Below are 26395 nucleotides of genomic sequence, written 5' to 3' on the forward strand. Positions count from 1 at the left end.
CTGATGGTCAGCTGTCACTGGATGTGAGCTCTGGGCAAGCAGGGCTGTTGTCGGTCTTATCCCAGGGCTTGATTTCCAGTGCCTACAACAGTGCCTGGCACAGAGTAGATGCTCAGTAAAAGTGATTCAATAAATGGGCGAACAAATATCTTGTGTTACTGTAGCTGAACTCAAGCTCATCTGCCTGATGCCTAGCAAAGACAATCACTGAGACACGGCCTACGCAGCCAGGAGAAGTTTCGAGAGGGAGCCAAATGGGGAGATGGGAGGGCAAGCCTCAAATCCACCTCTCCCCGAGGAGGAGAGTCAGGGAAATTTGAAGGCAAATGAGAAAGGTCTGGGTTAAAAAGTTGCAGCTGAGCTTCCTCGTCTGCAGCTGTGATCAGTCCCCCTATCCCTTTGGTTATGGGTTCTAGTCCCCACTGTCCTTTGATCCTTCCCCATCCTTGAGGGAATGGGGATGATGACTGCTCCGGTTACTTCCTGCTGAGATGGGGTGAGGACTAGAGTTAGAGGAATGGAAGCTCTCTGCCTGCCATTCTGCATGACCGAGATTTGTGTACTTTGGTTGGTAGTGCGGGGACTCTGTTTTACCTGGGGCCTTCGGCAAGATTGGTCGGAACCAAGCTTGTTGTAGGCACGGGTTTCCTCAGACCGGCTCTCCTGATGAGCAGCTCAGGTCTGCCGGGGGCTGGCTTGCCAAGCGGTGCTCCCTGCGAGGTCCTCCTTGCCTACAGGCTGTAGGAAACCCGTGGACTCTCCTAACTCGAGTGCGAGGAATGCACAGCTTTCTTCCCTCCAGTGTCACTGAAGAATGGGTGGTCAGCAGCACCCGGCAAGGTCCTGGGCGGGGAGTCTGGAGCTGGCCCTCTGCGTGCTCGCTCTGCCGGTCTTTAGTGACCCCAAGTCTCCGGGAATCCGGCGACGTAAGGGCACACCTGCGGGGCACGTCAGCCTGCTGGCAGTGAGCCTGCCCACTCAGTGTGCCTGATAATATCCAATTCCCTAATGGGAGCCCCATCAGGAACCCCTAAGTCATGAAAGGGGTGTAGAAGGAGTCTTCTGTATAACATAGAGGCTTAAATCAAGCCCACTCTGGGGGGGCCACTCTTACCCAGAGCAGAGCAACCAGCAAGTTAGTTTCCTGGCGTATCCTTGCCAAATTTAATTTTTCTTTTTTTTTTTTCCCAGTCGGTGGGGGGCTCCATTGACCGCCCAAGGCGTCGGGCACCACGTGCATGACTTTTGCCACAAATGCTGCTCCCCGGTCGTCTGAATTGTTAGTGGCGATCCAAACCTAGGAAGGATTTTGCTTAGAAGTGTTTTGACAACTTCTGAGGCCTTCTCTGAAGGGCGTGTGAAAGCTTCAGCCCAACTTGTAAAGGGATCTATAAATACTGGCAAGTATTGAAAATCCTCTGTTGTTTTGGCCTCACGGTAAAATCCACCTGCCAGTCTTGTCCAGGTTCAGAGCCTAAAACTTCCTAAGACGTTAGACAAAGTTCTAAGGTGTTGGTTTCCTCCCCCTTTTGGACAGATTTTGCAGTGGAGAGAAGATGAACTTACCTGACTTTCAATCAACAGAGGCAGAATAAAAGTTTTGTATTTAATGCTTTTAATTCTAAACACATGTCCATTTTAATTAAATCAGCAACCTTAAGTTAGCTTTAATACTGAATAGTTTTCAAGATCATGTGAAAAACACTTGGGTTCGTTTCTGTCTTTGAGTTTTAGAATGGCCAATTCTAACAAGCACTTGCTTTTTAACGGCCTAAATAGAACTCTCGTACAAATTAGTCTTAGCAACACCATGCAGACGTAGAAACTAGCTCACACTTAGAACACATATGGACACATACAAATACATAAACAAGGTGCAAATAGGATCTTAAAGGCCCAATTTCCAAATCTCTTTTATAACACAAATCTAAGTGCAAGGTAGTATAATTTATGGGTCCATTAGGTGGTTATTTTTCTCAAGAGTCTAATGAATATGGCGGCTAAGCCGTGTTGCAAAAAAAATATTGCCCCGTTTTGGAGAATAGAGCCCGATGGGCTGCACGGGGGGATCAAATGGTCACTTCCCATTTTCCACTTAGAACATGGCCAGTTTTATTCAAAGATCCCAAAAGCTGCTACAACAAATGAACCAAACGAAGCCCAGAGCCTGGCCTCTAAGGGCCTCGGTTCCTCCACAGAAGACCAGGCTTCACTGATTGAACCAGATGGCTTCCTGTTTCTAGCTCCTCCCTAAAAGTCAGAGCTCCACTGGCTGAACCCAACCGTTTGCTAGTCAGCCTTGTCTTAAGAAAAGGAGGCTAAGAGAAGCAAAACCCTCTACTTGGAGGCAGCTGAGTGAGAGGAAGAAATCCAAGAAAGCCAAACCAAAAGGGAGGAAGAAATAAGCTCCTTGCCACCACGCATGAAGTACTCACCCAGACCTCTCTGTCCAAACCAGACCTCAAAGCCATTGCCTGGCTGCAGGAGTGAATTTAGGTGCTGAACCTTGGTGGGGCCCTGAGGACGGGCCCCACGACAAAGAGCCTAGGCAACTTCTCGGGTCAGCAGGCTCCCGTTACCAGCTGGGGGCCAACAAACCAGGCACAAAGCTCCTGCTGGGCTCCCCATGTTTGCATGCAAACCCAAGGTCATCTGCCTAGTGCTCAGCAAAGATGGTCACCGCAAGACGCCGAGTAGGCAGCAAGGATAAGGATTTATGCGACAGGCAGCCAAATGAGGAGACCGGAGGCCAAACCTCAGATCCACTTCCTCCAAGGAGCAGAGTCAGGGAAATTTAAAGGCAACCGAAAAAGGTCTGGGTAAAAAGAGCCGCCCCTGCGTGCTTACTGGTCTGCAGCTGAGGGCGGTCCCATTAACCCTTTGCTGGCTTCGTGGTGTGCCCAGCTGTGTTGGATGGGAGGTGAACTTTACAAATAACAGCTGTACAATCCCCTGAGCCCCTGCTCAGACATTCTCACTGAATCCTCAGAACTGACCTGAGAGATGAGTGACTCCAACTTATGGATGAAGAAACCCAGGCTTAGAGGGTTTTGTTTATGTAACAGGTCCAAAGTCACAAAGTTAAATGGCGGACGGAGACCGTGACCCAAGGCAATATGAGCTCAAGATCAGTGTTCTTTTCATCATCCATTTCAAATTCCTTCTCCCTGCTGCCTTTTCACTCTACTGAGATCTACGTTGTGCCATCGGAGGGGCGTCTCCGTGGCCTGCTGCCTCCGTTGTCCTCATGGGGCTGCCTCCAGTAAGGCCCTGTGGTCCCAGAGCTCCCCCAGGGACTCACATGCTTCCCTGGCCACATCCTCCAGGTGGTGAGCAGGGACCCAGCTATAGCAGCACAGACCTTTGCCTGACGACCCCCAAGCCACAAGAGGTGATTGTCTTCAGCCTCTGTCTCAAGTTGCTAAGAAGAGGTCTTACTCTTGGCCAGGGCTGGGTGAGGTCAGTGGTGGTGGCCCCCCCCCGCCCTGGGGGGGGGGGGCGCTGGGGAAGAAAGCGTTCTATTCACTCAGCACATGCTTGGTGGCAGGCCCCAGTTATTTTATTTCCCCACCCCCATGACAATCCCGTGGGGTTAGAGTTATTCCGTTTTGTAGAGAAGAAAGCAAGCAATAGAGAAGAAGAGTTATTATCCCGTTTTGTAGAGAAGAACCTATAAAGGTTAATGGACCTAGAGACACAGCTGGTAGGGGCTGAGGTTTAAAGGCAGCTCCACCTGACTCTACACCCCCAGGCTGCTCATCATGGGGAATCCTTGGCTGGGGACCAACTCGTCTGTTCAGTTCAGCTGGCAGCCGGTCCACCTCGGCTGTCCGGGAGTCCCTGTGTGCCTCTCTGGAGACCGGCTGCTCTGGCTGCCCTCCCCTGTCCCCAAAAGCAATGACCCCAGCCCTGGTTAGGCCTCGTGGAACTGGACCCCTTGGGCTCTGGCAGGCCGGATGGGGTCAAACAATGAGCAGAGAGGGACGGAAGCCTGGGTGTGCGTCCTGGCACGCTACCTCTTACAGCTGTGATTCCTTGGGCAAACGACCAAAGCATTCAGTGCCTCAGTGTCCCAATCTGTGAAATGGGGACCTCCCTATGGCTACGCCAAAGTTTTAGGGTGTGTAATGAGAGAACTTGCATCCAGCACTTAGTCCAGTGCCTGGCCCTTGAGCTATGAGTACTCTATCGAGAGAGAAGCAGTGCAGGGTCATACAGAGCTCAGAAAAGAGAGGGAAGTGGAGGGAGGCCTTCCCAAGGAGACTTTACATTGTAGCCTGCTGCCAGTCTGTGTTCTGGCCCAGGAGTGCAGGAAGAGCCTGCGCCCCGGCTGTCTTTGGCCTGGTGTTGCCTTCGTCTGAATCCTCTTGCCTCCCCACCCTCCGGTGCCCTGGCCAGGCCAGCTGTGGGGCCAGTCCCACGTGCACTTGCCCCTGCTGGGAAAGCCCGTCTTCAGTGCCTGGCAACGTGTTAGAAATGCAAATTATTGCGCCCCACCGCTGATCAGCTTCAGCAGGGACTCTGGGGTGGGACCCAGCCTTCTAGATTAACAACCCCTCCAGCTGATCCTAATGCACCTCAGGTTTGAGAACCGTTGCTCTGCTCATCTTTCAAGCCTCGGGTCATGAGCCACCTCATCCTGGGGCCTCTCTGATGCCCCTCACCGGGGCCCGTGCCCATGGTCCGTGTTTCCACACACTACCCAAGGGCTGACATCGCTCCGTCACCATGTGGTCCTCCCCGTGCAGACCTGGCGCTCCAGGGGGGGGAGGGCAGGAGCCCCGAGCGGCCCCCCAGGCCCCAGGTGCCCCGAGGGCCAGCTGAACAGGGGAGTGTGTGAGGACCTGAGCTCCCCCACCACGGGCTCTAGGTCTTGGCCTGAAGTCACCGACCGGCTTCTGTTGTGACACCACCTGCAGGGATGCTGCGGGCCTCCGATGAGATGCTTTTCCCGGAAGCCTTTAGAAACTGCCGTGTCCCACGCCTGCCTCGCCGGCTGTGTAGATGGGCACAAACCGGGGGCTTTCACCTTCTCTTCCAGGGCGTGCGTTTACCGGCTTGGCGGTGGGTGGTTTCCGCGGCCTCCTTAAAGACCTGGCTTCTACGAGAACGGCAGTCCGGGTCGCTGGGCCACTGCTCACCCAGCGGCTCTCGGGACCTGGGCCAGGGCCCGCCTTCTCGTCAGTGCGAGGCCAACAGCGCGGACATCTCCAGGGGCAGTACTACGCCCCGGCCCTCCTTGGCTTGGCCCCGTGGCCGGCAGACTCGCTCTTCCATTGCCATAGAGACCAACCGCTCCACCTGTTACCTTCCCCTCCCCCTGGGCATGTGGCTTTGAGTCCGGTTAGTCATTTGTATCCTGTAGTCCACGGGTGACACTATTCACCATGACAACCTAAGGGGCAAAATCCTCTCTGCTCAGGAGTCCAGTGCTGGGGAACCGGAACCAAGCCAGACCCCACAGGCCGCCTGATACTTTGCTCAGCTGATGGATGTGACCATCTGAGAACCTGGCGGGTTTTACAAGGCATTATGCAAACTGTTCTCCGCAGATGCATTTTGGCCAACTCTGTAACCTGACTGAGGTCTCCTCCAGACCTTGGTGAGTTTTAAGGAATAGGAAATTTGGGGCAACCAATCCCTGCACAAAATGCCTGACCTTAGGTTGGGTAATAGGGCAAATTTGAATCTGTAAGGACCTGGGAACAATTTTAGCAATTTTCTAGCATCTTCAGGTATGCTCTGCTCTTTTCTCTTGCCCCTGACTGGGAAATTCATCCCCTGACACCCCCTCCCCCCCAGCTCACATAATATGTCCTGGAGGAAGCATTTCCTGACCTCTCCTCAAATCGTTTAGGACCCCTGGTGCACTTTCCCAGTGTGCCGAGCTCACTCTTTGGGGTTTCTTGTTTAATTTCCATCTTGCCCATGAGGTTCCAAAAGACTAGAGATGATTCTTTTCTTGCTTACAGCTATATCCCAGAGCCTGGCTCAGAACTTGGCATGCAATGGATTCTCCTCAAATATTTGTTTTAAATAAAATTACTTAATTTAGGAAATGAGTATGGAACTCTTGTACTTCCTTTGACCTTCAAATTTAATTTAAAAATCACCTCAAAGTATTTGTTACTTCTATAATAAAAATGCTATTTAACATGATGAAATGGATAAGAATATATGTAAGTTTTCTTTGAAAAAGCGAGGTATGATTGGAATTCTTTAATTTGTCCAAACCATAATAAAAATTCACATTCACGCTTTCTTATATACCATGTCTTCCCATATATGATATTTTGTTAATTTGGTTTTATTTTTCTATCCTGGGATTTAAAATTTTTTTTAAAGATTTTATTCATTTGAGAGAGAGTGAGTATGAAAGAAAGAGAGAGCGCAAGCAGGGGAAGGGAGAGGGAGAAACAGACTCCCCACTGCACAGGGAACCTGATGTGGGTCTTAATCCCAGGACCCTGAGATCATGACCTGAGCCCAAGGCAGACGCTTAACTGACTGAGCCATGCGGGCGCACCTGGGATTTAAATTTTTATCAGTTTTCTAGCGAAGAGCGTTGATCTGGCCATACCGTATAACAGAGTATATTATAAATCATGATAATTAAAATGGTGTCATATTCAAGATAAGAAAGAAATAGAAATGAATGGCATAGACTGGAGATCCCAGAAACTTTAGATAACGTATTATACAAAACAGACTTCTCACATTAGGGAGAGAAAGGAAACATTGTGCAACAGTGGGGTTGGGCCAACTTAACTGCAATTAAAAAAAAATATGGGATTCGCATCTAATTTCATACACCAAAATAAATAAATAAAAAATCCAGAGCTACCTGGAAAGCAACCAGATTATAGGAAAAAAGTCAAGTTTACTGATCTGTTAGAGAAATGTTAGTTTTCTCAGCTTTGAAACAATAAAGCAATCACAAAAGCAACTGAATTATACACCAACTGAAGATACCTGTGTAATGAAACAACAGTGTTGAATTAGAAAAAAATGGCACGTTGGCATGAATGTCTCCACGCATGGTGACTGACCAATGTGACTACCTGTAGTGGATACAGAGCTAATCCAAATCTGCAAGAAAAACACCCCTATCTCAACAGATAAAGGAAAGCTAGGAACAGACAGTCCATGACAGCAAAATGAAAAAGGAAGAGCAAGTGAAGACATGGGGAAGTGTCCTGCCTTCTTACATTCAGAGAGGCAGTGAGTAGGGAAGAACAAAGGGTATTGGAGGAGGCAGCTGGATTTGCATCTGGGTTCAGCCACTTTGTAGCTCTGTGCCACGGCCTTTTACCCCAGCATGCTTTGCAGTTACTAGGGCTGCAAAATGGGAGCCTCATCATACCCACCCAAGGGCTTTGTGTGAAGAAACTGCTTATCATCGTGACCCGCACATCACAGGACTTGGTAAATGTTGATTTTCTACTCATTCAGCTTTTCCAAACAAAACTTCGAAAAACACCATACAAGAAAAGAGGCAGTAAGGGATTGTTATGCTCCTGCTAAGGACGTATTATCCCCTTTGAAATTTCAGAACCAAAGCAGTGTGACTCAGGTCACTGGCGAGACTCAAGTCGCTGGCAATTCAGGTCACTCATATGCTGAGTTCTGTCTCCTCTGTATTTCAAATAATCCCCAATGGCGAGCTTTCGAAGTTGCAGAAACCCCACGGGACCACTAGAAGGCGCCCGAGCCATGCGCTAGGCTGAAGCCCCGCGTGGGTGGAGGCAGGTCTGAGTGCGGTTTCCTGCCTCCGAAAACTGCTCATCACCTGGAGGCATCTAGGACTCTGGTCCCTCTGGCCCATTCGATCTACCGCCTGCTCCGCCAGTCCAAGGCCAGTCTTCTGTGCAATCCTGAGGGCATCCACAGACCTGGGCAAGTGCTACAGGAGGCAGGGAGGGCCCTGAAACTTTCAGCCCTGATCCGAGAGAGATGCCCCTGTCCTCTTGGGGAGAACCGTGGCTTGGGTGATTTACGGGGCACTGACCCTCCAGAGGCAGGATTTCTGGAGAGGGTGACCGTGTCTCTGATCCACCCTCCCCTCAGCTGTCTGGAGGACACATGAATGGTTGTCTTATCAAATATTAATTAAACAGAGCGGCTGGGAATCATGAAGGGGACTGCAGTCCCTTACAAGATTCATTATGAGAATAAAAAATGATTTTTAAAAGTTCCAGTAATTCCTAGTATTCAGATGAAACTGGAGGAACTGGGTGGTGGAAATTCAGAATCGATCTGCAGGAAACCTGGTCATTTTCTACTCAGGCGCCAGAGGAACTAGTGAAGGATGTGGGTTTTGCTCAGCATCTGTCTTTTCTGTCTCTACCTGCGCTCTGGGCTGACAGAGCCGCAGCTTGATTTATTGAGCTAAACAAGTCAGCAGCTAATTTGTTCGTTCATGGCTGTCCTTTGAGAAGTGGTCCTGGGGAAAAAGATGAAGATCATTGAAAAGCAAGTCAGTTTCACGGGGCAGGACCTCACAAAGTAGGTCACCCTGGCTTTCCACTGGCCCGAGGGAGGCTGGAATCCCATTAACCTCAATCAGGAGGGCTCAGTGAAGGGGGCAGGGCTGTTTCTGCAAAACAAAACTTGGCTGCGTGGAGGCTTCCTAATTTGACTTCCTAATGCGATTTGGAAGAGGGAAGGGGAGACTGGGGTATGGGAAAACCAAAGGAAAATTCCTTTCCCTTAACAAGCTGGTAGCCCTGGGCGGGAGAGGGTTTGGGTGTTTGGGAGGTCTGATGTTTGCCATTGATTAATTCTGTTTCACGGGGGTCTCAGGAAGTCTGAGGGAAGGGTGAAGGGTGGGAAGGTGTCCCCAAGTATTTTGTGGGTTTTTTTGGTCAATTTTTCAGAAAGTCTCTCCCATCTTAAAAGAGAAGGCAAAAACAAACAAACAAACAAAACTTCATTGACTCTTTCATCTCCTGAGAGCTACTGCTCAGTCCCTCTTCATTCCCAGCAAACTGCACAGAAGACTTGCCTGTACACACTGACTCCATAAACCCCCTTTCTGTTCACATTTCATCCTGCTCAAGGCCTCCCGCCATCGCTCAGCAGGTCCCTGCTCAGGAAGGTCCCTGCTTTTCTTCATGTTGATCCATCCAACCAGCATTTTGCAGCCCTCATCCTACATGACCTCTCAGCCGCACTGGGCACAGCTTTCTTCCCTTGGCTTCCCTGATACCAAGCTTCCTTCCCCCAGTCAGTTTGTTACTCCTTTTCTGTTTCCTTCCTTCGCAGGCAGGTCCTCCTCAGCAGTAAATGTTGGAACTCCTCGGGACTTAGCCTTAAGCCTTTGACTTATCCTCAGGCTCTCTCTCATTCATGACCTTGGCGTTGATAGTCTACTACTCCTTCATGGCTCCCGAGTTTATATGTCAGTGCAGAATTCTCCCCGAGTTTCAGAACTTCATAGTTAACGGGCAACACCTCCAGCTGGATAATTCGAAGGCATCTCTACCATAGCTTTCCCACTAAACTTCGTTTGCTATTCTAAACCTTGTAAGTGGCCCCGCCAACTTACTAACCTAGATCTCTCTGCCTCTTTCACCCTCCTTATGCATCCTATCACCGCAGCCTGTGGGCTCTAGTCCTACGCATCTCTGAGGTCTCTACACCCCTCCCATCTCCCCTCCCACCATCCTTGTCAAGGTCACTGTGAATTAGAAAATTCTCCTCACTGGTCTTGCTTCCTCTAGTCTTAATCTTTTCATATTGGATCCAGAGTGTTGTTACTGTTGTTGTTTAATGCAGATCTGATCGTGTTGTCATCCTGCTTAAAACCCTTCAATGATTTCCCATTACTCTTAATGTAAAAATCAAAATCCCTAATGTTGCATGGCCTGGCGCCACACCAAGTTCACCTGTGATCTCTGGACCTAGTTACACCACAGCTGTTTAGTACCTTAAGTATGCCGATCCCTCCTCAGGGTCTTGAGACGTGATGGTCTCTCTAGACTTTCTAGAATGTTCTCTCCTTGCTTTGCTTCTTTACCTAGACAAATCCTATTGATTCCTTAACTCTTAGCTCAGTTGCCATCCCTTAAGGAAGCTTTCTCTGACCTTCAGGCTGGGTCAGGGTCCTCTTCACATACTCTCATGGCACTTTATGTCTTTACTTTGCAGACACATCACATTTGTCATCATCTGGTTAATGTCTCTCTCCCTCACCAGACTGTGAGTTCATGAGAAACTCTGCTGTATTCCTAAGCACTTTTGACAGTACTTCCCCTTAGAGACCCACCACAAATATTTGTGGAGGCCATGAAATGTCTCGGTCATCCTTGACAGAAGGACACGAGGTAAGTGAAAGTCAAGATCCTGTCTTGTTTAGGGGCAGGAGTCAGACAGTTTGGTTGTGGTCACATTGTTCATCTCATGCTGGCCCGAAGTCTGACTGGCAGATAGAGTGTATGTCTCGATTGATTAAAAAATGGACACTGAATGAATTGTTACTTCGTTGGAGGGGCTTTGTTAGAAGTGAAGGGCACAGGTGGTGGAGGCAGCTGGATGTGGTTGGAATTCTAGTTCCTCCGCCGGTGGAGCTGGATGCTGAGGTTGGACCTGCCATGGAACCTCTGAGCCTCAATCTTGTCTGCGAAGTGAGGCTCAAAATCCCTACCTCGTGGGGTGTGTGTGAGGAATGAAGTGGGATAAGGAACAGAAGTGCCTTGCCGGGTACCTGGCACATAGTAGGTGCTCAAAACAAAAAGGTCAGCTCTCAGCTTTCTTCTTTTTCTCTCTTCTCTCTTTCCTCACTCCTTTTGGAAGCACCTTGCTTTACATCTTCCTAAACCCAGGCTCCTTAAGGGAAAACTGGGCTCAGGGTTGCTTAGTGGTATCAACATTGGCATCCACAAACTCTGGCCCAGATGCCCCCAACCGCTCCCTGGCCCTGAGCCCCTGCCTGCTTCGAGGGCCAATGGTGAGGACTCCTTCACATACAGGTTCTGGAGCTGGGAGCCGCTGAGGAGAGCCTGAGCAAGCAGGATTCATGGTGGACCTTTTTTTCTGATTGATGATTATTATGTGAAGGGGGCTCAGGGCCTCTGTGAATTCACATCAGTGTTTTTTGGTGGGACAGGCCTGGGACAGACAAATGCCCACCTACCAGGGGACAGCCTGGGCAGCAGGGCCTGCCTCTGTTGCTTCTCCTCGGAGGGAAAGGCACTTCCAGGGCTCGGCAGATTTTCAACCACTCTGGGCCCAGCTTCCTCAGAGGAGATCACAGCAAGCTAGACAAGGCCTGCATGCAGCCAGCTGGGCTGCCTTGGGTCAGCTGTCCAAGGGTGGGCCTCTCTCTCTCCTCAGGTCTCCACGTAGGGCCTCAGGCCTCAGTATTACCAGATCTGGGCCTCTCCAGGGGCAAGGAGCATCCTTCCAGACAGCCCTGGGACGTCTCCTAAACAAGGCCCTCCTGACTTCTCCCCAACCCTCGGCGGGGTTGTGAGCCTTCTCTGGTCTTCTGGAACCACTGATATCCTCATCATAACATTTACCCCCTTGGAGCGTACACGGCTACCATGATGACGTCATATTATATATATTCCGTATATGTGGTGCCACCTGAACGTGTGCAAAGGGCAGCTCTGGAATGGTAGAACTCTGTTTTTGGTCCATCTTCCCCCACCCCATCCCCCCGCTGGGCATTCCATGGGGTGGGGACTGGCTGTTTAGGGCTGGCCCGTCGTGGGGAATGGACCACTGATTTGCCAAATGGTTAAGGAGGTGGGCACCAGGCGCCTGGCATGGCACCAGCTTCCTGCTCCCAGCTGGTCACGTGTGAGAGCGCCTCCTCCCCCCGCTCCTGCTACCTCACCCTGTGCTTCCCCTCCTATCATTTGGAATTTGCCTTTTCTCCCACTGAGCAGAATCTCAGCATTGCCCGGGTTGCTGCTGTCTTCCTCAATGCCATCATTAGTGGGTATAGATACTCCAGAGACTAGCTGGCCGAGCCATTCATCATCAACCACTTTCATGTGGCTGGCGAGAACTCAGCTCCAAATCTTGCATCCTTAGAGGATGAGGGGAACCAGAGCCCGCTCAAGGAACTGCATGGGATTCAGTGTGGCCAGAGCAAGGTGCAGAGTAGGGAGGAGCCAGACCTGAGTCCTGAGGAAAAGGAGGCAGGGGCTGGGGTGTGTCCGGCTCTCGGTGGCCTCACAAAGCGATCCTGGAGACTAAGAGAAGTCATGGTGGGATTCTTTTTTTTTTTTTTTTTTTTTTTTTTCATGGTGGGATTCTAAGGAGAGGAGGACACAATCAGATTTGGATTCTTAAAAGATCATTCCAGTGACAGCGTCATGGACGAGGGAAGAGTTGAAGCAGTCCAGGTGAGAAAACTTGGTGGTCGGAGCTAACAGTGGGAGAAGGGTCAGGTGGAAACTGATTTGTGAGATATGAAGATGGCAGAATCCACAGGACTTAGTGATGGGTTCCAGGTCCATGCACACCCTCTCCAGAGAGGTGTCCAAGAAACCGATGGATGGATGATCTATCTACTTACCTATCTACATATCTGCCTACTTACCTACACACAAACATATCTACCTGGGGGAATGGTCGTTTATAGGGCCATCTGCACACCGTTGGTCACCAAAATGCAAGGGAGGATGAAATCTTCAAGAGATAGAGTAGACAGAAAAGAGACGGGGACTGAGAATGGAAAGTGGGGTAAATCTAGCCTTCTGTGAGTCAGACTTGGCCTCGGGTGAGAACCCCTGTGTGCGAAGGCATGTTTGGCCTGTGCTGAGAACATGAGTGAACACAGAATGGTTTTCATTGTGTCTGGTTCTGTGGTATTAGAACCACTGGGGGAAACAGAGACCAAACTGTTCTCCTGAGAAGATACGGGCAAGTGTGGTTCCCCACACGTGGGCAGCGCACCGCACCTGCTCTTCCCCCTGAGAGGTATTGCTGACTCGACTGACACACCTGGCAGGCGGTGGCCAGAAGCTGGGTGGCTCTGAGTACAAGGCTGGGGGACAGGGCTGGGCATGGCCAGGGTCTGGTTGCTACTTACACATTGAGAGGCTGCCAGGCTGGCCACTGAGCTTTGGCTTTGATGACGGTGAGGACTTCATCACTCTGCAAAAAAGGACAAGAGATATTTAGCGAGGAGAGCCAGGCTCCTGGGAACAAGAGGTCTGACATGGTGACACCGTCCACCCCCACTGCCTTACCTGCTGCAGAGGCTCTGCCTGCCCCCGGGTAGGGAAGCCCCGGAGTCTCGGCAGTCCCAGGGGGTGGGGGGCTGAACAGCCACTGTGTCTGGTGTGTGCGGCACAGGGATGGGCCCCCCGAGCCACACTTGGGTTTCCAGCCCAGTCCACCCCTCCCCCACTGTAGCCAGAGCTCTGACCTGGACTCTGCTTCGGCTGGCTAGACTTCTATGTCGTGGCCAGCCCGGGGGGCAGGTCACGTGCTCTGCGTCCCGGCCGTGGCTACATGAGGGGCTGCAGTGCAACCAACACCTGCTCCAGAGGATTGTCCTTCCCGGGGCCCCTCCTGCTGCTGAGACGCGCATGCCTGATCAGACTCCCTTGGACAAGGAGGCCAGGACAAAGTCTGGGGCCAGCCCCCCTCACGCCACTCATATTATTCTGCTCTATTTTGCTTTGGACAGCATGTAGCACAGGCACGTAAAATGATTTTCTTGAGGAAGAATTGGATGATTAGCATTTTGAAGCATTAAGTCATCATTGAGGGGCAAAAATCAGAACTTTGTTGATCTTGCTTAACTTCGCAGTTTGTTTGGGTTTTTATTTTCAATTACACATCGGAGCAGAGGAATATCATAACCTTTTCAAGGCTTAAGACTTCCACAGGCCCAGATTTGGCTTTGGCTAGGGACCTTCCCTGGAGTGGGTTCAGCTGGTCCTGGATCTCCCCGTCCCCTGGCTGGGCCCAGCGCTGCTCAGACACCACCGTCCACTATGCCCAGAAAAACCTAGAATGTCACCAGCTGAGGAAGGAAGAACTTTGTTGCCGACTGAACAGGTCCCTGGTTTCCAGGGGGGCAGAGACTTGCTTGGCTGGCTTAGAGCTCTGCCCTGGTCCTTAGAGCCATGCCTGGCATAAGCGCCTAGAACATACTTCGGGGGAACCGGTAAACTTCTCGGTTGGTGGGTACCATGCCCAGAAAATCCCACAGCCCTGAGGAAACTGGAAGGAGATCAGAGGTGTCCCCAGGCTCAGGCCCAAAGATTCTGAAAAGCCTTCTGGCCTGGATCGCCTCACCTGCAGCCCACTGGGTGGTGGGCCTTTCAGAGGACAGGAGCTCAGCCAGATCTAGCGTGGCCCCGGGCACCCACAGCCGGTCTTGGGGACAAGCTAGCAGAGGCAACAGCTCTTCTTGAGCTCAGGCTTCCCTGATGGTTCCCTCTTTTGGTCAGAGGAAAGAATCTTTGGATGCAAAGACACCCCCACATTCACATGACTGCAAGGAGAGCATTTCTCAGTCCAACCGAGTGGTTTACATGGCTCGTGGGAGACTTGTTTATTGGTTGGGAATGTATCCCTCACTCTTTTCTTTTTTTTTTTTTTAAAGATTTTATTTATTTATTTGAGAGAGAGAATGAGAGAGAACAGGGTCAGAGGGAGAAGCAGACTCCCTGCAGAGCAGGGAGCCCAATGCAGGACTCGATCCCGGGACTCCAGGATCATGACCTGAGCTGAAGGCAGTCGCTTAACCAACTGAGCCACCCAGGCGCCCATCCCTCACTCTTTTCTAATAAATATCTGGTGAATGGCTGAGAGAGGCTGTCTGGCATGAAGTCACGTGTGCGACACACCACCAGTGCTGGGTCTCCCGTGACCTGGTTGCCCAGGTATCATCTCATACGTCCCATGTGAGCCCTGCCTCTGACCCCAGAAGCCCGCACCTCCTCCAGGGCTCCTCCAGTCCTCCATCTCCCGCTCCTCACAGCGGTTGGGCTCCAAGTCCAAGTCCAAGCTCTCGGTCTGCAAGTCCTCTGAGCCCTTCCATGGCCTCCACACCTTCCTCCTCCCCCCAGTGCACCCTCCACGCTGCTGCAAATCCAACCATCTCCATTCCCTGCCTCAGCCCTTCAGCGGCTGCCCACAACTTCCATGACAATGTCTTAATTCCTGAGTTCTCCTACATGGCCTTCATCATCTAGCTCTGGTATACTTTATTTTCCTTCGATTTTATATATACAGAATATTGCATAAGCAGAACTGTACATGCTTACTGTAGACAAATTTAGAAGCACACAGTGTGAATGTGGAGCATATTCCGCCCTGGCATCTACCCTGCCTTCCGCCTCCTTCTCCAGAATGTTACAGTTTGGTGTGTATCGTTCCAGACCTTTTACTATGCATATGCAACTGTGTGCGTGTGTGTGTGTGTGTGTGTGTACATTAGATAGAGCTCTTCCCACAAAAACTGCATCATACTGAACATCTTATTCTGCACCATGATTTAAAAATTCTTCCTTAATATCATATCAGGGGAAACTTTCCATGTCAGTAGATCCTGCATCATAGCAATCCTTTTGTTGATTTTTAGTGTTGGAGATCTTCAAATTATGGTAAACCAAGTCCAGATGTATAAAAGAGAAATACAAGATAGGAGAGCCAATTAACGAGATACTGTCTGATGACCATCCCTTTGCCCTTGAAGAACTATTTTACTAAGCAGTAAAGTCAATGTGGGTGGAGTCAGATGGCCACCAAGTTGGCTGGCCCTGCAGATTTACCTTGCATTATAATTAAATCCTCGTTTTCAAGTCCCAACTAATGACATACTGATTTTACTTTTGCAGTATATAACTCAACAAGAGTTGTTTGGGCCCTCCATTAGTGTTTATTTACGGTGATGAAATTCTACCTGTAATTTTGAGAGCTATGGAAGCTCCAAGGATGGTAGATCTACGTGTGTGGCCATTAGAACAGTTTCTCGCTGTAAATTGTCTCAGCTAGTGGTTGCATCCACCTGAATGGTCAACAGCTTATTTTTACTTGTTTGGGATCATTTGTGTTAGCCAATCAAATAAGAAAGCAGGAGCATTATGGAAAATTTACTTAAAAAGCTAAAAATTTTTGAAGTATCAAAATTCTCTTGGTAGAACCTAACTTCTGCAGGATTGGAGAGTGTCTGGCTTGCTTGTTCATGGCCATATCCAGTGTGATGGATACTCAGCAAATTGTTGAAAAAGCAAAGCCTTTGATGTGTAGTGGAATTCCATGGCATGGATGTTCTGTAATTTACTTAACCAGCGTTATTGGTGGATATTTATTTCCACGCGTGATGCTATGATGAACACTTGCATATGTATTTCTTTGTTTATAAATCCAAGGCTTCCTGTGTTATAGATTGCCAGGAATGATTAAAAGATGAAGCAAGTTTATCATTTTGGTAGGACCTACCAAATCGTGCTCCGAAAATCTGTACCAATTTACACCCCCGCAAGTTGTGTATGTGCCCATGTTGCCACAATTTTGGGCACAGTCAATACTACCAAACTTTTTAGTATTTACTGAGCCAGCCAATGGGACAGGAATGTGTTTGAGGGCATAAACTATAGAATCACACCTGAGTTCAAATCTGGACTGCACCATTAGAGAGCTCTGTGTCCTTCGGCAAGTCTCTTGACCTCTCTTAGCTTTCTCATCTGTGAAATGGGATTTAAAAAGAGTCTCTCTACTGGGGCACCTGGGTGACGTGGTCGGCTAATCATCTGACTCTTGGTTCAGGTTGCGATCTCAGGGTGGTGAGATCGAGCCCCATGTCGGGCTCTGCATTCACTGGGGAGCCTGCTGAGATTTTCTCTTTCCTTCTCCCTCTGCCCCTCCCCCCCCCCAAATAAATACATCTTAAAACAACAATAAAAAGAGTCTCTACTACATGAGGTTGTTGGGGGACTAAATGACATAATCCATAGAATGTGCTAATACAGTGCCCGAATAAGCATATATTAGCTACTATTCTTACTCTCATTTACATTCAGGCCAAGCTGGTATGAGAATCAATTTGCACTGCTTGAGTACAGATTGTGAAACACACAGTTGCATCTCCAAACCCACAACGCCTTGGGAGAACACTCCCTCACTTAAAGTCAAGCTCTGAGTCTCAGGGAGCATATGAAGGAGGTTTATGTAGCTGGGTGAGCCTTGGATGGGGCCGCTGGGGGGCTGGGCATTTTCCATTCTGAAAAATGAAGGACTTAAAGTCAGAGTAAGCCATCCAAACTTTCGACTTAAATGAAAAGTTGTTTTAACAAGTCTCTAAGGCACAGAAAGGATCTTTCAAGAATCCTTAGAGCCCTTCTACATCTCCCATAGGACTCTTTTCAAACCAAGTATTTCAGGGTATTCACAGTTCATGCCTCTTTTGTATGACATTAGCACTTTTCCAGAGATATGCCAATTAAGATAAAAAGCCCCAAAGAAACCACAGGTCACTAGTGTCCATCTTCATGGGGATGAGTTCTTTTTAAAGATTTTATGTATTTATTTGACAGAGAGAGACACAGCGAGAGAGGGAACACAAGCAGGGGGAGTGGGAGAGGGAGAAGCAGGCTTCCTGCTGAGCAGGGAGCCCGATGCAGGGCTGGAGCCTGATGCGGGGCTCGATCCCAGGACCCTGGGATCATGACCTGAGCCGAAGGCAGACGCTTAACAACTGAGCCACCCAGGCGTCCCCATGGGGACGAGTTCTTTTGTTTTGCTTTCGGTAAAAATATTGTGAAGATGTTACAGTTGTACTCCAACTTCAGAAGCCCCGACACCAACTGGGAATCACACAGCCCCCAACCGGCCGTAGGCTGAGGTCAGATCTGGAGGAGGGAGGGTCATGTTGGGGGGCAAAACAGGCCGGGGACAGGTTGGAGGTGGAAATCACATCGGTATTAGGAGATAGCAAGTCTGAGCGAGCTGAGAGTAAGAATGTGGGTTTGAGGGATCGGGTGGGGGCTGGTGTCAAAACCAACCCCACCCAACATTGACCCTCGGAGGGTCAATCCTGGAGGGCTCTGGACATCTCAGTCATGCCCATGGTGAAAGACCGGGGTCTGTCACGTCCTCCCTGCCTTGTTCCTCACCTCCTCTCTGCCCTCTCTGCCTGTGCCTGCCTGAACCTTCACCTCCCAGCCCTGAACCACAACCTCATTCCTCATCCTAAGGCCCCCTTTGCTGCTGGCGGCACTGAGCACGTCCCGCCCTAGGCCTATAGTCTGGGAGTCAGTCCAGACAACCTGCCTCCTCCCCGCAGGAAGAGAAAAGGGTGCAGTCCATAATCAGAGAGGAAAGTGATCAAAGCAATTAGAAACAACAATAACAACAGTGATCTATTCTTTTGATGTGCTAAGCATCTTGCTAACTACCTTCATAGAGCATTTTATTTAATCCTTACAACACATTTGCAGGGTAGGTAGGTGTACACTTTTTAATCCTCAGAAACACATTTATTTGGCCAGATTAGCTACCCAGTTGTTCAATGGCAGAGCTAGAGTTCAAACCTCAGTCTGACTGTGGAGACCACACTGGTCACCCTGGGAAGCCAGGCAGAGGGGAGCTGGGAGGCTGAGCTGTGATGCAGGAGTGCCAGCCTCTCGAGAAAGGTCAGGGCCCCCCTGCCCACCTGCGCCTCAGCTGGCCCCAGGCCATGTCCTAACCTACTCTGAGTTCTGGATGTTACAGCCGCACTCGGACAGTGTTCAGGATACTGGCAGTGTTCATGCTGCCCTGAGAACTGGTTTTGAGGCAGAGCAGGGGAGGCACAGGGTTCTTGAGCTGGAGAGGAACTGCTCCTGAAGCGGGGGAATCCAACGATATTAAATGCACACCCACATGCTTACACAGAGAGTGCCCCCACCCCCCATCGCGCATTTCTTTGCACTCATCAGCTGGTTTCTTAGGAAAACCTTTGGGAATAGCTATCATCTCATTTTGCAGATGACGAAATGGAGGTTCAGAGAAGTCACGTGACTTGGTGAAGACCACCCAGGAACCATGATTTCAACATAGATGCGTTTGACTCCAAAACTCCTGCTCTTTTCATTTTGTCTGTTCTTCCTCTTCATCTTGCTCTCGTCCCTCTTCCATCTTGTTCATTTTTCAAGAGCATGGCTGCCCCTGGCTGACACTTTTCCCCAAAGAACCCTTGCTTTGAGACACAGGGTCACCTGGATCCCTCTGTGAGGGCATCTTATGTAAAGACTCTGGTGAACGGTGCTTGGCTCCATTATTTGCTTCTATCTTTTCCCAGAATTCCCAGTTACTATCCATAAAAAATATCAACCCTGATGGCTTCCATGTCTGAGGGGAACTTTTCATCCCTTGGTGGGTGTCCTGGTGATGAGCAGCAGGAAATGAGCCATTTTATGAGGTGATAATGGGGCTATAAGCATCTTTAAAATCAATTGTGCCCAGCGTCATAGTTTCCCATTGTTTCAACAAGCTCTGGGTTTATTGGGTTATAAATAAAAACAGATGGTTCGTATTGGTGGTGCTCTCTGGCTTGCCCGTGGTCTCATGAGGTCTGCACTGCAGAATTCTGAGGGAGGCAGGCAAATGGGTCCCACTTTTCAGATGAAGTAACTGAGATGCCTCCCTCCTCTGATACTGCTCTGGTCAAGATCACCAATGACCTCACTGCTGCCAAGGGTCAGTGTCCAGCTCTTAGCCCATTCAGTGGCCATGCTGCCCCTCGTTACTTCACTAACTCTAACCCTCAGGGTTCTGTCCCTCCCTCCGTGTGTCTTAGCCATTCTGGATGTCTCCTGTTTCCTCGGACACCCTTAGCACTTGCTGTTTCCTGTGCCAGGAACGCCATCCTCCAAGTATCACAGGCTCGTTCCCTTGCCTCCTCCAGGTGTTTGCTCAAACGCCACCTTCTCTTGGGGTCTTCCCTGTCCCCACTCTTAAAACTAGCAATCCCATGGGGCGCATGGGTGACTCATTTTGTTAAGTGACCCACTCTTGGTTTTGGCTCAGTGTAGTCTGGTAGTCCAGAGGGACACCTAACCCAGACCATGGTGGGAATATTGAGTAAGGAATAATGCTCTTGCGGAGTCAGAGAAAGAGATTTCTGGGCTTGGTATTGAAAGTTGAGTAGAGGGGCGCCTGGGTGGCTCAGTTGGTTAAGCGACTGCCTTCGGCTCAGGTCATGATCCTGGAGTCCCGGGATCGAGTCCCGCATCGGGCTCCCTGCTCGGCGGGGAGTCTGCTTCTCCCTCTGACCCTCCCCCATCTCATGCTCTCTGTCTCTCATTCTCTCTCTCTCAAATAAATAAAATCTTTAAAAAAAATAAGAAATAAAAAAGATTTATTTTTTTGAGAGAGAGAGAGAGAAGAGGGAGGGAGGGAGTGGGGGGAGGGGCAGAGGGAGAGAATCCTAAGCAGACTCCCAATGAGTATGGAGCCCAATATGGGGCTCCATCTCATGACTCTGAGATCATGACCTGAGCTGAAACCAAGAGTCGGAGGCTTAACTAACTGAGCCGCCCGGGCGCCCCCCTCCCCTTTTTTTGAGAGAGAGCATGTGCACAAGCAGGGAGCAGGGGGTGGGGCAGAGAGAGAGGGAGAAAGAGTCTTTTTTTTTTTTTTTAAAGATTTTATTTACTTATTTGACAGAGAAAGAACACCAGCAGGGGGAGCGGCAGGCAGAGGGAGAGGGAGAAGCAGGCCTCCCGCTGAGCAGGGAGCCCGATATGGGACTCGATCCCAGGACCCTGGGATCATGACCCAAGCTGAAGGCAGACGCTTAACAACTGAGCCACCCAGGCGCCCGAGAGAGAGTCTTAAGCAGGCTCCACACTCAGGGCAGAGCTGGACATGGCGTTTGGGATCTCACGACACTGAGACCATGACCTGAGCGGAAATGAAGATCGGACACTTACCCGACTGAGCCACCCAGGCGCCCCTGCTTATTTACTCTTTATGGTCTATCTCTCCCTGCTAGAATAGGGGACCCCGTGGACAAGGGCTTTCCTCTGTTTTGCTCCATGCTGTACTATCAGTACTATCAGTATTTAGGACTGTGCTCAAGCAATACTTGTCGATGAATGAGAGGCTGGTGTCCTACAAGGCTCGGTCTACCAGCAGTCCGTCGGCCTAGCCGTGTGAAGCGATGCTCCGAGATAGCACGGAGCAGGTGGGTCGGGGCACCGGCAGGGCGGGGAAAAGTGCCGCCAGACAGCTCTGCTGGAACTGCCTGAACCCGACGGAGAGGGACGGGCCAGGACAAGGGGCCGCGGTAGGAACCATGGTCAGAGCTCACAAATTCTGAGTCAGCCCCCGGTGGGTGCTAGCGAGCCTCGCCCCCCTGGGGCCCCCGCTGCTGTCACAAGCCACGTCTGATCCGCTATTTCAAGCCCGTTAGCAGATCCACAAGAAGATGAGGTGGTTGCACAGAAGCATTTCAAATTCAATTTCTTTTTAGTTCTTTTCAAACACAGCCTGTAATTCCGATGGGAAAATTGCATCATGCTGTAGATAACAGTTTTCCCGTGAGACGGTTTTGTGAAAGCAGCTTGGCATTTCTCAAGCCGGAGGGGAAGGGCTCATCAGAGCCCCCCGGGTCTGCCCCTCCACGTGCATCTGACGCTGGCAGGTGGAGCGCTCTGAGGATGAGCATCACCCTGTGACCTGAGAGAGAGGGCCTTCCTTCTGTGTGCCTCTGCTAGCCGCAGGCATCGATTTAGCTTGTCCTTTGGTGACCGAAGTGTCAGTCCTGTGTTTAAGCTCATTTTCTGGGCTTTTTTATTTTGTCCTTTGTAATGCTCGTGAAAGTCTGCCCCAGGGAGCAGAGGGAGTTGGGGAGGTTGATGGGGCATGTCTGTCTCTCTGTCCCACCAGCCCCTTCCCAGGCCCTCTTCCCCACCTTCCACCCTGTCTCCAGCAATCGGAAAAGAACTAAGTGCCAGGGCCAGAGCAGAGAAGTAGAAAAGGGGCCGGGCCAGGTGAGACTCGGACATCACACGGGAGAGGGCACGCTCAGCAGAAGCTGTCTGCTTTTGACCGGACAGGGGTCTCAAGGAAGCCTAGGCCAGGTCCTGCGGCAGGTGCCTGGAAGGGTGGCGCCCCAACCCTCCGCAGCATAGCACTGGACACCCCTCGGCCCTCTTCCCTGCCTCCCCCACCCCCACCCCACCTTCCTCTGAGGACAGCTCCAGTCCAGGTCTGGCCCCAGAAGCCAGCGGGAGAACAGGGCTGGGGACTGTGTGCTCCCTGTGCCCCCAGCATTGGCTTGGGTTGGAGGAACTATGCAGGGGATGATTAATGGGTGAGTTAATTAAAAGATTAATTAATGACAAGCTAGAGGAAGCCTCTGGCCTGCGCGGCCCTCCTGGGGGTCCGAGGGCACTTCTTGTGAGTGCTGCGGGACCGGGATGTCGCTGAAGGGTCCGCAAGCAGGAGAGTGTGACTTGATTGATATGCTCAGAGGGCTCTGCTGAACGCTCCGGGACAGTAAGCGCTAGTGGGGCACGGGGGAGGGTAGGCAGGGGGCAGGCAGGGGGCATTGGGCCAGGAGAGAGCAATGGGAGCTGAGGAGACAGTGGATGAGGGCTGTAAAACAAAGAGAGGTCAAGGATGACTCCAAGGGGAGGTGTCTTGTCAGCGGTTGGATATATGAGGCTGGAGTTCGAGGGACAAGTCCAGGCTGGAGATATGAATTTGAAAGGCATCAGCATGTAGGTGGTGGTTAAAGTTACAGGACAGAGAACCTGGGGAGTAGGCAGAGACAGAGAAGAGGGTGGGGACGGCAAAGAGCCTAACACGGGCCCGACAGGGAGACAGGAGGGCACTAGGTTCTGCCCCAGGGCCTCTTCAAAGCTCTTGTGCTGTCCCCACTGTCCCCCTGCTGTCCCTTTGCTCTCGGCTGCCACCACTATCCCCCGATGCCCCCACGGTCCCCTGCTGCCCCACCGCTGCCTCGCTGGTCACTGCTGCAGATGCACCCGAAGCGGGTTTAGGCAAGACGAGCGGGCGCAAGTCCCGACAGCTCTTTGGAGGAGTCTGCTGTGCGGGATGTCAAGAAAATTGGCAAGAGCAGGAAGGACATGTGAGATTAGTCTTTAAAAGATGAGTGACGTTACAGCATGTTGGTACGTGGAAGGGTATACTCTAATGCAGAAAGAGAAAGGGCTGTTGCCGGAGACAGAGAGGGTGCACTTGCAAGAGTGGGATCCTTGAAAAGATGAGAAGAGGCCAGATCCAGACCCGAGACGGAGGGGCGGCCTTCCAGATGGAGCAAGAGGAGGGGAGAGCAAGGTGCGGTGCGGTGGCCACTGACGGCTGAGGTTATGGGCATTGCCGGGGGCCCGGCAGATCCTGGGGGAGCCCGCACCTTCTGCCAGGCTCCACTGCGGGGGCTGGAGACAGAGCCCAGAACAAGAGCGACGCCAGTCCCTGCCTCGTGGAGCTTGCCTTCCCTGCACGATGAGCAGTTACAGCGGGCCACACTCTGATGGGCTCTCTGGGGACAGCAGAGCAGGGGAGGGTGTGTGAGGGAGGGCCAGGCTCGCAGAGGTGGGGATGTGAGGACAGCTTCACTGACAAAGCCACTCAAGTATTCTTTTTTTTTTTTTTAAGATTTTATTTATTTATTTAAGACAGAGAGAGAGAGAGAGAGAGAGAGAGAGAGAGAGCGAGAGCGAGAGAGCACGAGCTGGGGGAGAAGCAGATGGAGAGGAAGAAGCAGACTCCCTGTGGAGCAGGGAGCCTGACCTGGGGCTCGATCCCAGGACCCTGGGATCATGACCTGAGCCGAAGGCAGATGCTTAACCGACTGAGCCACCCAGGCGCCCGCCACTCAAGGATTCTGCCAGGCCCCCGGCAATGACCATAACAGCTGCTAATGCAAGTGAGGAGGGCCAGGTAGGCGCTCTGTCAGGATGGAAATTACCTCACCTACTAAAATAAGGTCTTTGAAATTAAAAAAAAAAACACCAAATAATGTAACCATATTATAGGATGTTAGAGAGAAAAAGAGAGTGTGTGAGAGAGATGCAAAAAGAAATATCCATAATCCCACCATCCTTACCTAGCAGCTACTATCAATTCATTGTTATATTTGTATGTTCTTGTCACATAGTTGAAATCCTAGCTCTCTGTCACACACACACACACACACACCCATTTTCTTTACCCCTACCATTTCTTTGCACAATAGTAGCTAGATTATTATACAAATAGATGAGTACACAAACTACCTTGCTTTCTATAATTTAATATACTTCAGAGATGATCTCATTTGTGAAATAACCCCCTTAATGACGACTTCAAAGACCATAGAGCAGGAGCGCCTGGGTGGTGCAGTTTAGCAGCTGACTCTTGGTTTCAGCTCAGGTTGTGATCTCAGGGTCGTGAGATTGAGCCCCGCATCGGCCCTGTGCTCAGCCCTCTCCCCTGCCCACGCACACTCTCTCTCTAAAATAAATAAACAAAATCTAAAAAAGAAAAAAAAAGGCCATAGAGCAAAGTAAAAAAAGATACAAAAGCATATATGTGTGTGTTTTTACACTGCTCTACGGTCTTTGGGTTCATTATTAAAAGAGCTATATCATTAATGAGATGATCTCTAAAATACCCTATATTGAATCAGAGAGCAAGGTAGAAGCTTCAGGTACTGTCGTGTGAGCCTGTTTTGCTGGGTCCTTAAATATAATAACATTTCACTTCGTCTCCCTTCATCCACTGATTTCCATACAAAGCTTTCAAATTATTAAGTAATGAAGCTCCGAATGACCTGGCGGTGGAGAAATAGGCATGCCTTAAGGTGCCCAGAAGGCTAGCATCAAATAAGATTCCAGAAGCTGCTTTCTTCAATTGTGCTATTTAAATGCAAAGGAACAGCTTCAGCAAGCTGTAAAAGCTTAACCCTTCTCATTCCTGAGACACCCCACCCCGTGTCCTCACAGAGGTTCGGGGACAGATTGCAGAGGTAACAGGAGATGTTGTGCCTTGTGGCTGACGCTAAAGTGGTGTCCCTTCCGGGAATGTAAGAGGCTGGCCTCTGCCAGGCTTCCCCTGGTAAGGGATGTTTCCCTGGCTGTGAAACCCAGCTTCTAGTTATGATTGTGGCAGAGGGGACCAGGAATTAAAGAGCAGTGTGGTGGAATGAGTCAGACCGAAGTTCAAATCTTGGCTCAGCCACTTGACATGCTGTGTAAGTTTGGGGAAGTCGCTTGTCCTCTCAGCGGATTCCTCATGCGTAAAACACGGATTTATTGAGCTCCCTTTACGGGTGAGAGACTGTGCTGGGCATGGGGCATAGGGCAGTGGACAAGACAACAAAGTCCCCGCTCTTGTGGGCATGTCCTCTAGTAGATTAATCATAGTATGTGAGGACTGAGGGAGATGGCCTAAGTGAAGGGCCAGGCGAATGGTAATGAACGGGTAGCCCTGGTTACTTAGTTACATGTGCAGGTCTCCACACCGCTTCCTTCCGTGTAATTGTCCATTTATGGCTACATATCCCTGTCCCCTCAAGCAACTCCTCCTTTGAAATGCCTAATATTTTTTTTGAGTAGAAGTGTATATATTTAAGGTGTACAACACTGTGTTTTGACGTACAGACACAGGCCTACCTTGGAGATCTGGTGGGTTCAGTTCCAGACCACCACAAGAAAGCTAGTATCACAGTAAGGGGAATAAAATGGAGTTTGTGCTTTCCTGATGCATATAAGTTATAGTCACACCACCCTGAAGTGTGGTAAGGGTGCCACAGAATTATGCCTAAAAAAACAATGTGCATAATCAAAAAATACTTTACTGCCAAAAAATGCTAACCGTCATCTGAGCTTTCAGAGAGTCATGATCACTGATCGCCGTAACAAACATAATTGTAGTGAAAAAGTTTGAAGAGAATTACCAAAGAGTTACCAAAAAGGGAATGACCAAAAAGTTGGCAAAAATGACCAAGATGTGACACAGACACACGAAGTGAGCAAATGTCACTGGAAAAATGACGCCAAAAGATTTGCTCAATGCAGGGTTGCTGCAAACCCTCAATTTGTAAAAAAAAAAAAAAAAAAAGGGAAAAAAGCAGTATCTGGCAAGCACAGTAAAGTGAAGTGCAATAAAACGAGGTGTACCTGCTCATAGTAACACGGTTACTGCCCTCAAGCTAATTCACATATTCATCTCTTCCCATAGTTGCCTTTCTGTTTTTTGTGGTGAGAGCGCTAGAAATCTACTCTCTTAGCAAATTTCTAGTATACAATACAGTATTTTATTTTATTTATTTTTATTTTTTAAAGATTTATTTATTTATTAGAGAGAGAGAGAGAGCGAGCACCAATGTGAGGAGGAGCAGAGGGAGAGGGAGAGGGAGAGAATCTCAAGCAGACTCCATGCTGAGCACGGTGCCTGATGGGGGCTCGATCCCACGACCCTGAGATCATGA

At 50.1% G+C, this 26395-nt stretch overlaps 1 protein-coding gene across 1 annotated transcript in view; it reads right to left on the reverse strand.

The window, feature by feature from the left end:
• SPON1 (spondin 1) overlaps positions 1 to 26395 on the reverse strand; it is a 244865-nt gene that overhangs the window by 13994 nt on the left and 204476 nt on the right. Inside the window, exon 7 of the mRNA XM_034995093.1 lies at positions 13046 to 13110. Coding sequence (XP_034850984.1) covers positions 13046 to 13110 — 65 coding nt within the window. The remainder of the gene's footprint in view (positions 1 to 13045; positions 13111 to 26395) is intronic.

Source organism: Mirounga leonina, unplaced genomic scaffold (genome assembly GCF_011800145.1).
Source record: "Mirounga leonina isolate KUSES-001 unplaced genomic scaffold, KU_Mleo_1.0 Mir_92, whole genome shotgun sequence".
NCBI lineage: Eukaryota > Metazoa > Chordata > Mammalia > Carnivora > Phocidae > Mirounga > Mirounga leonina.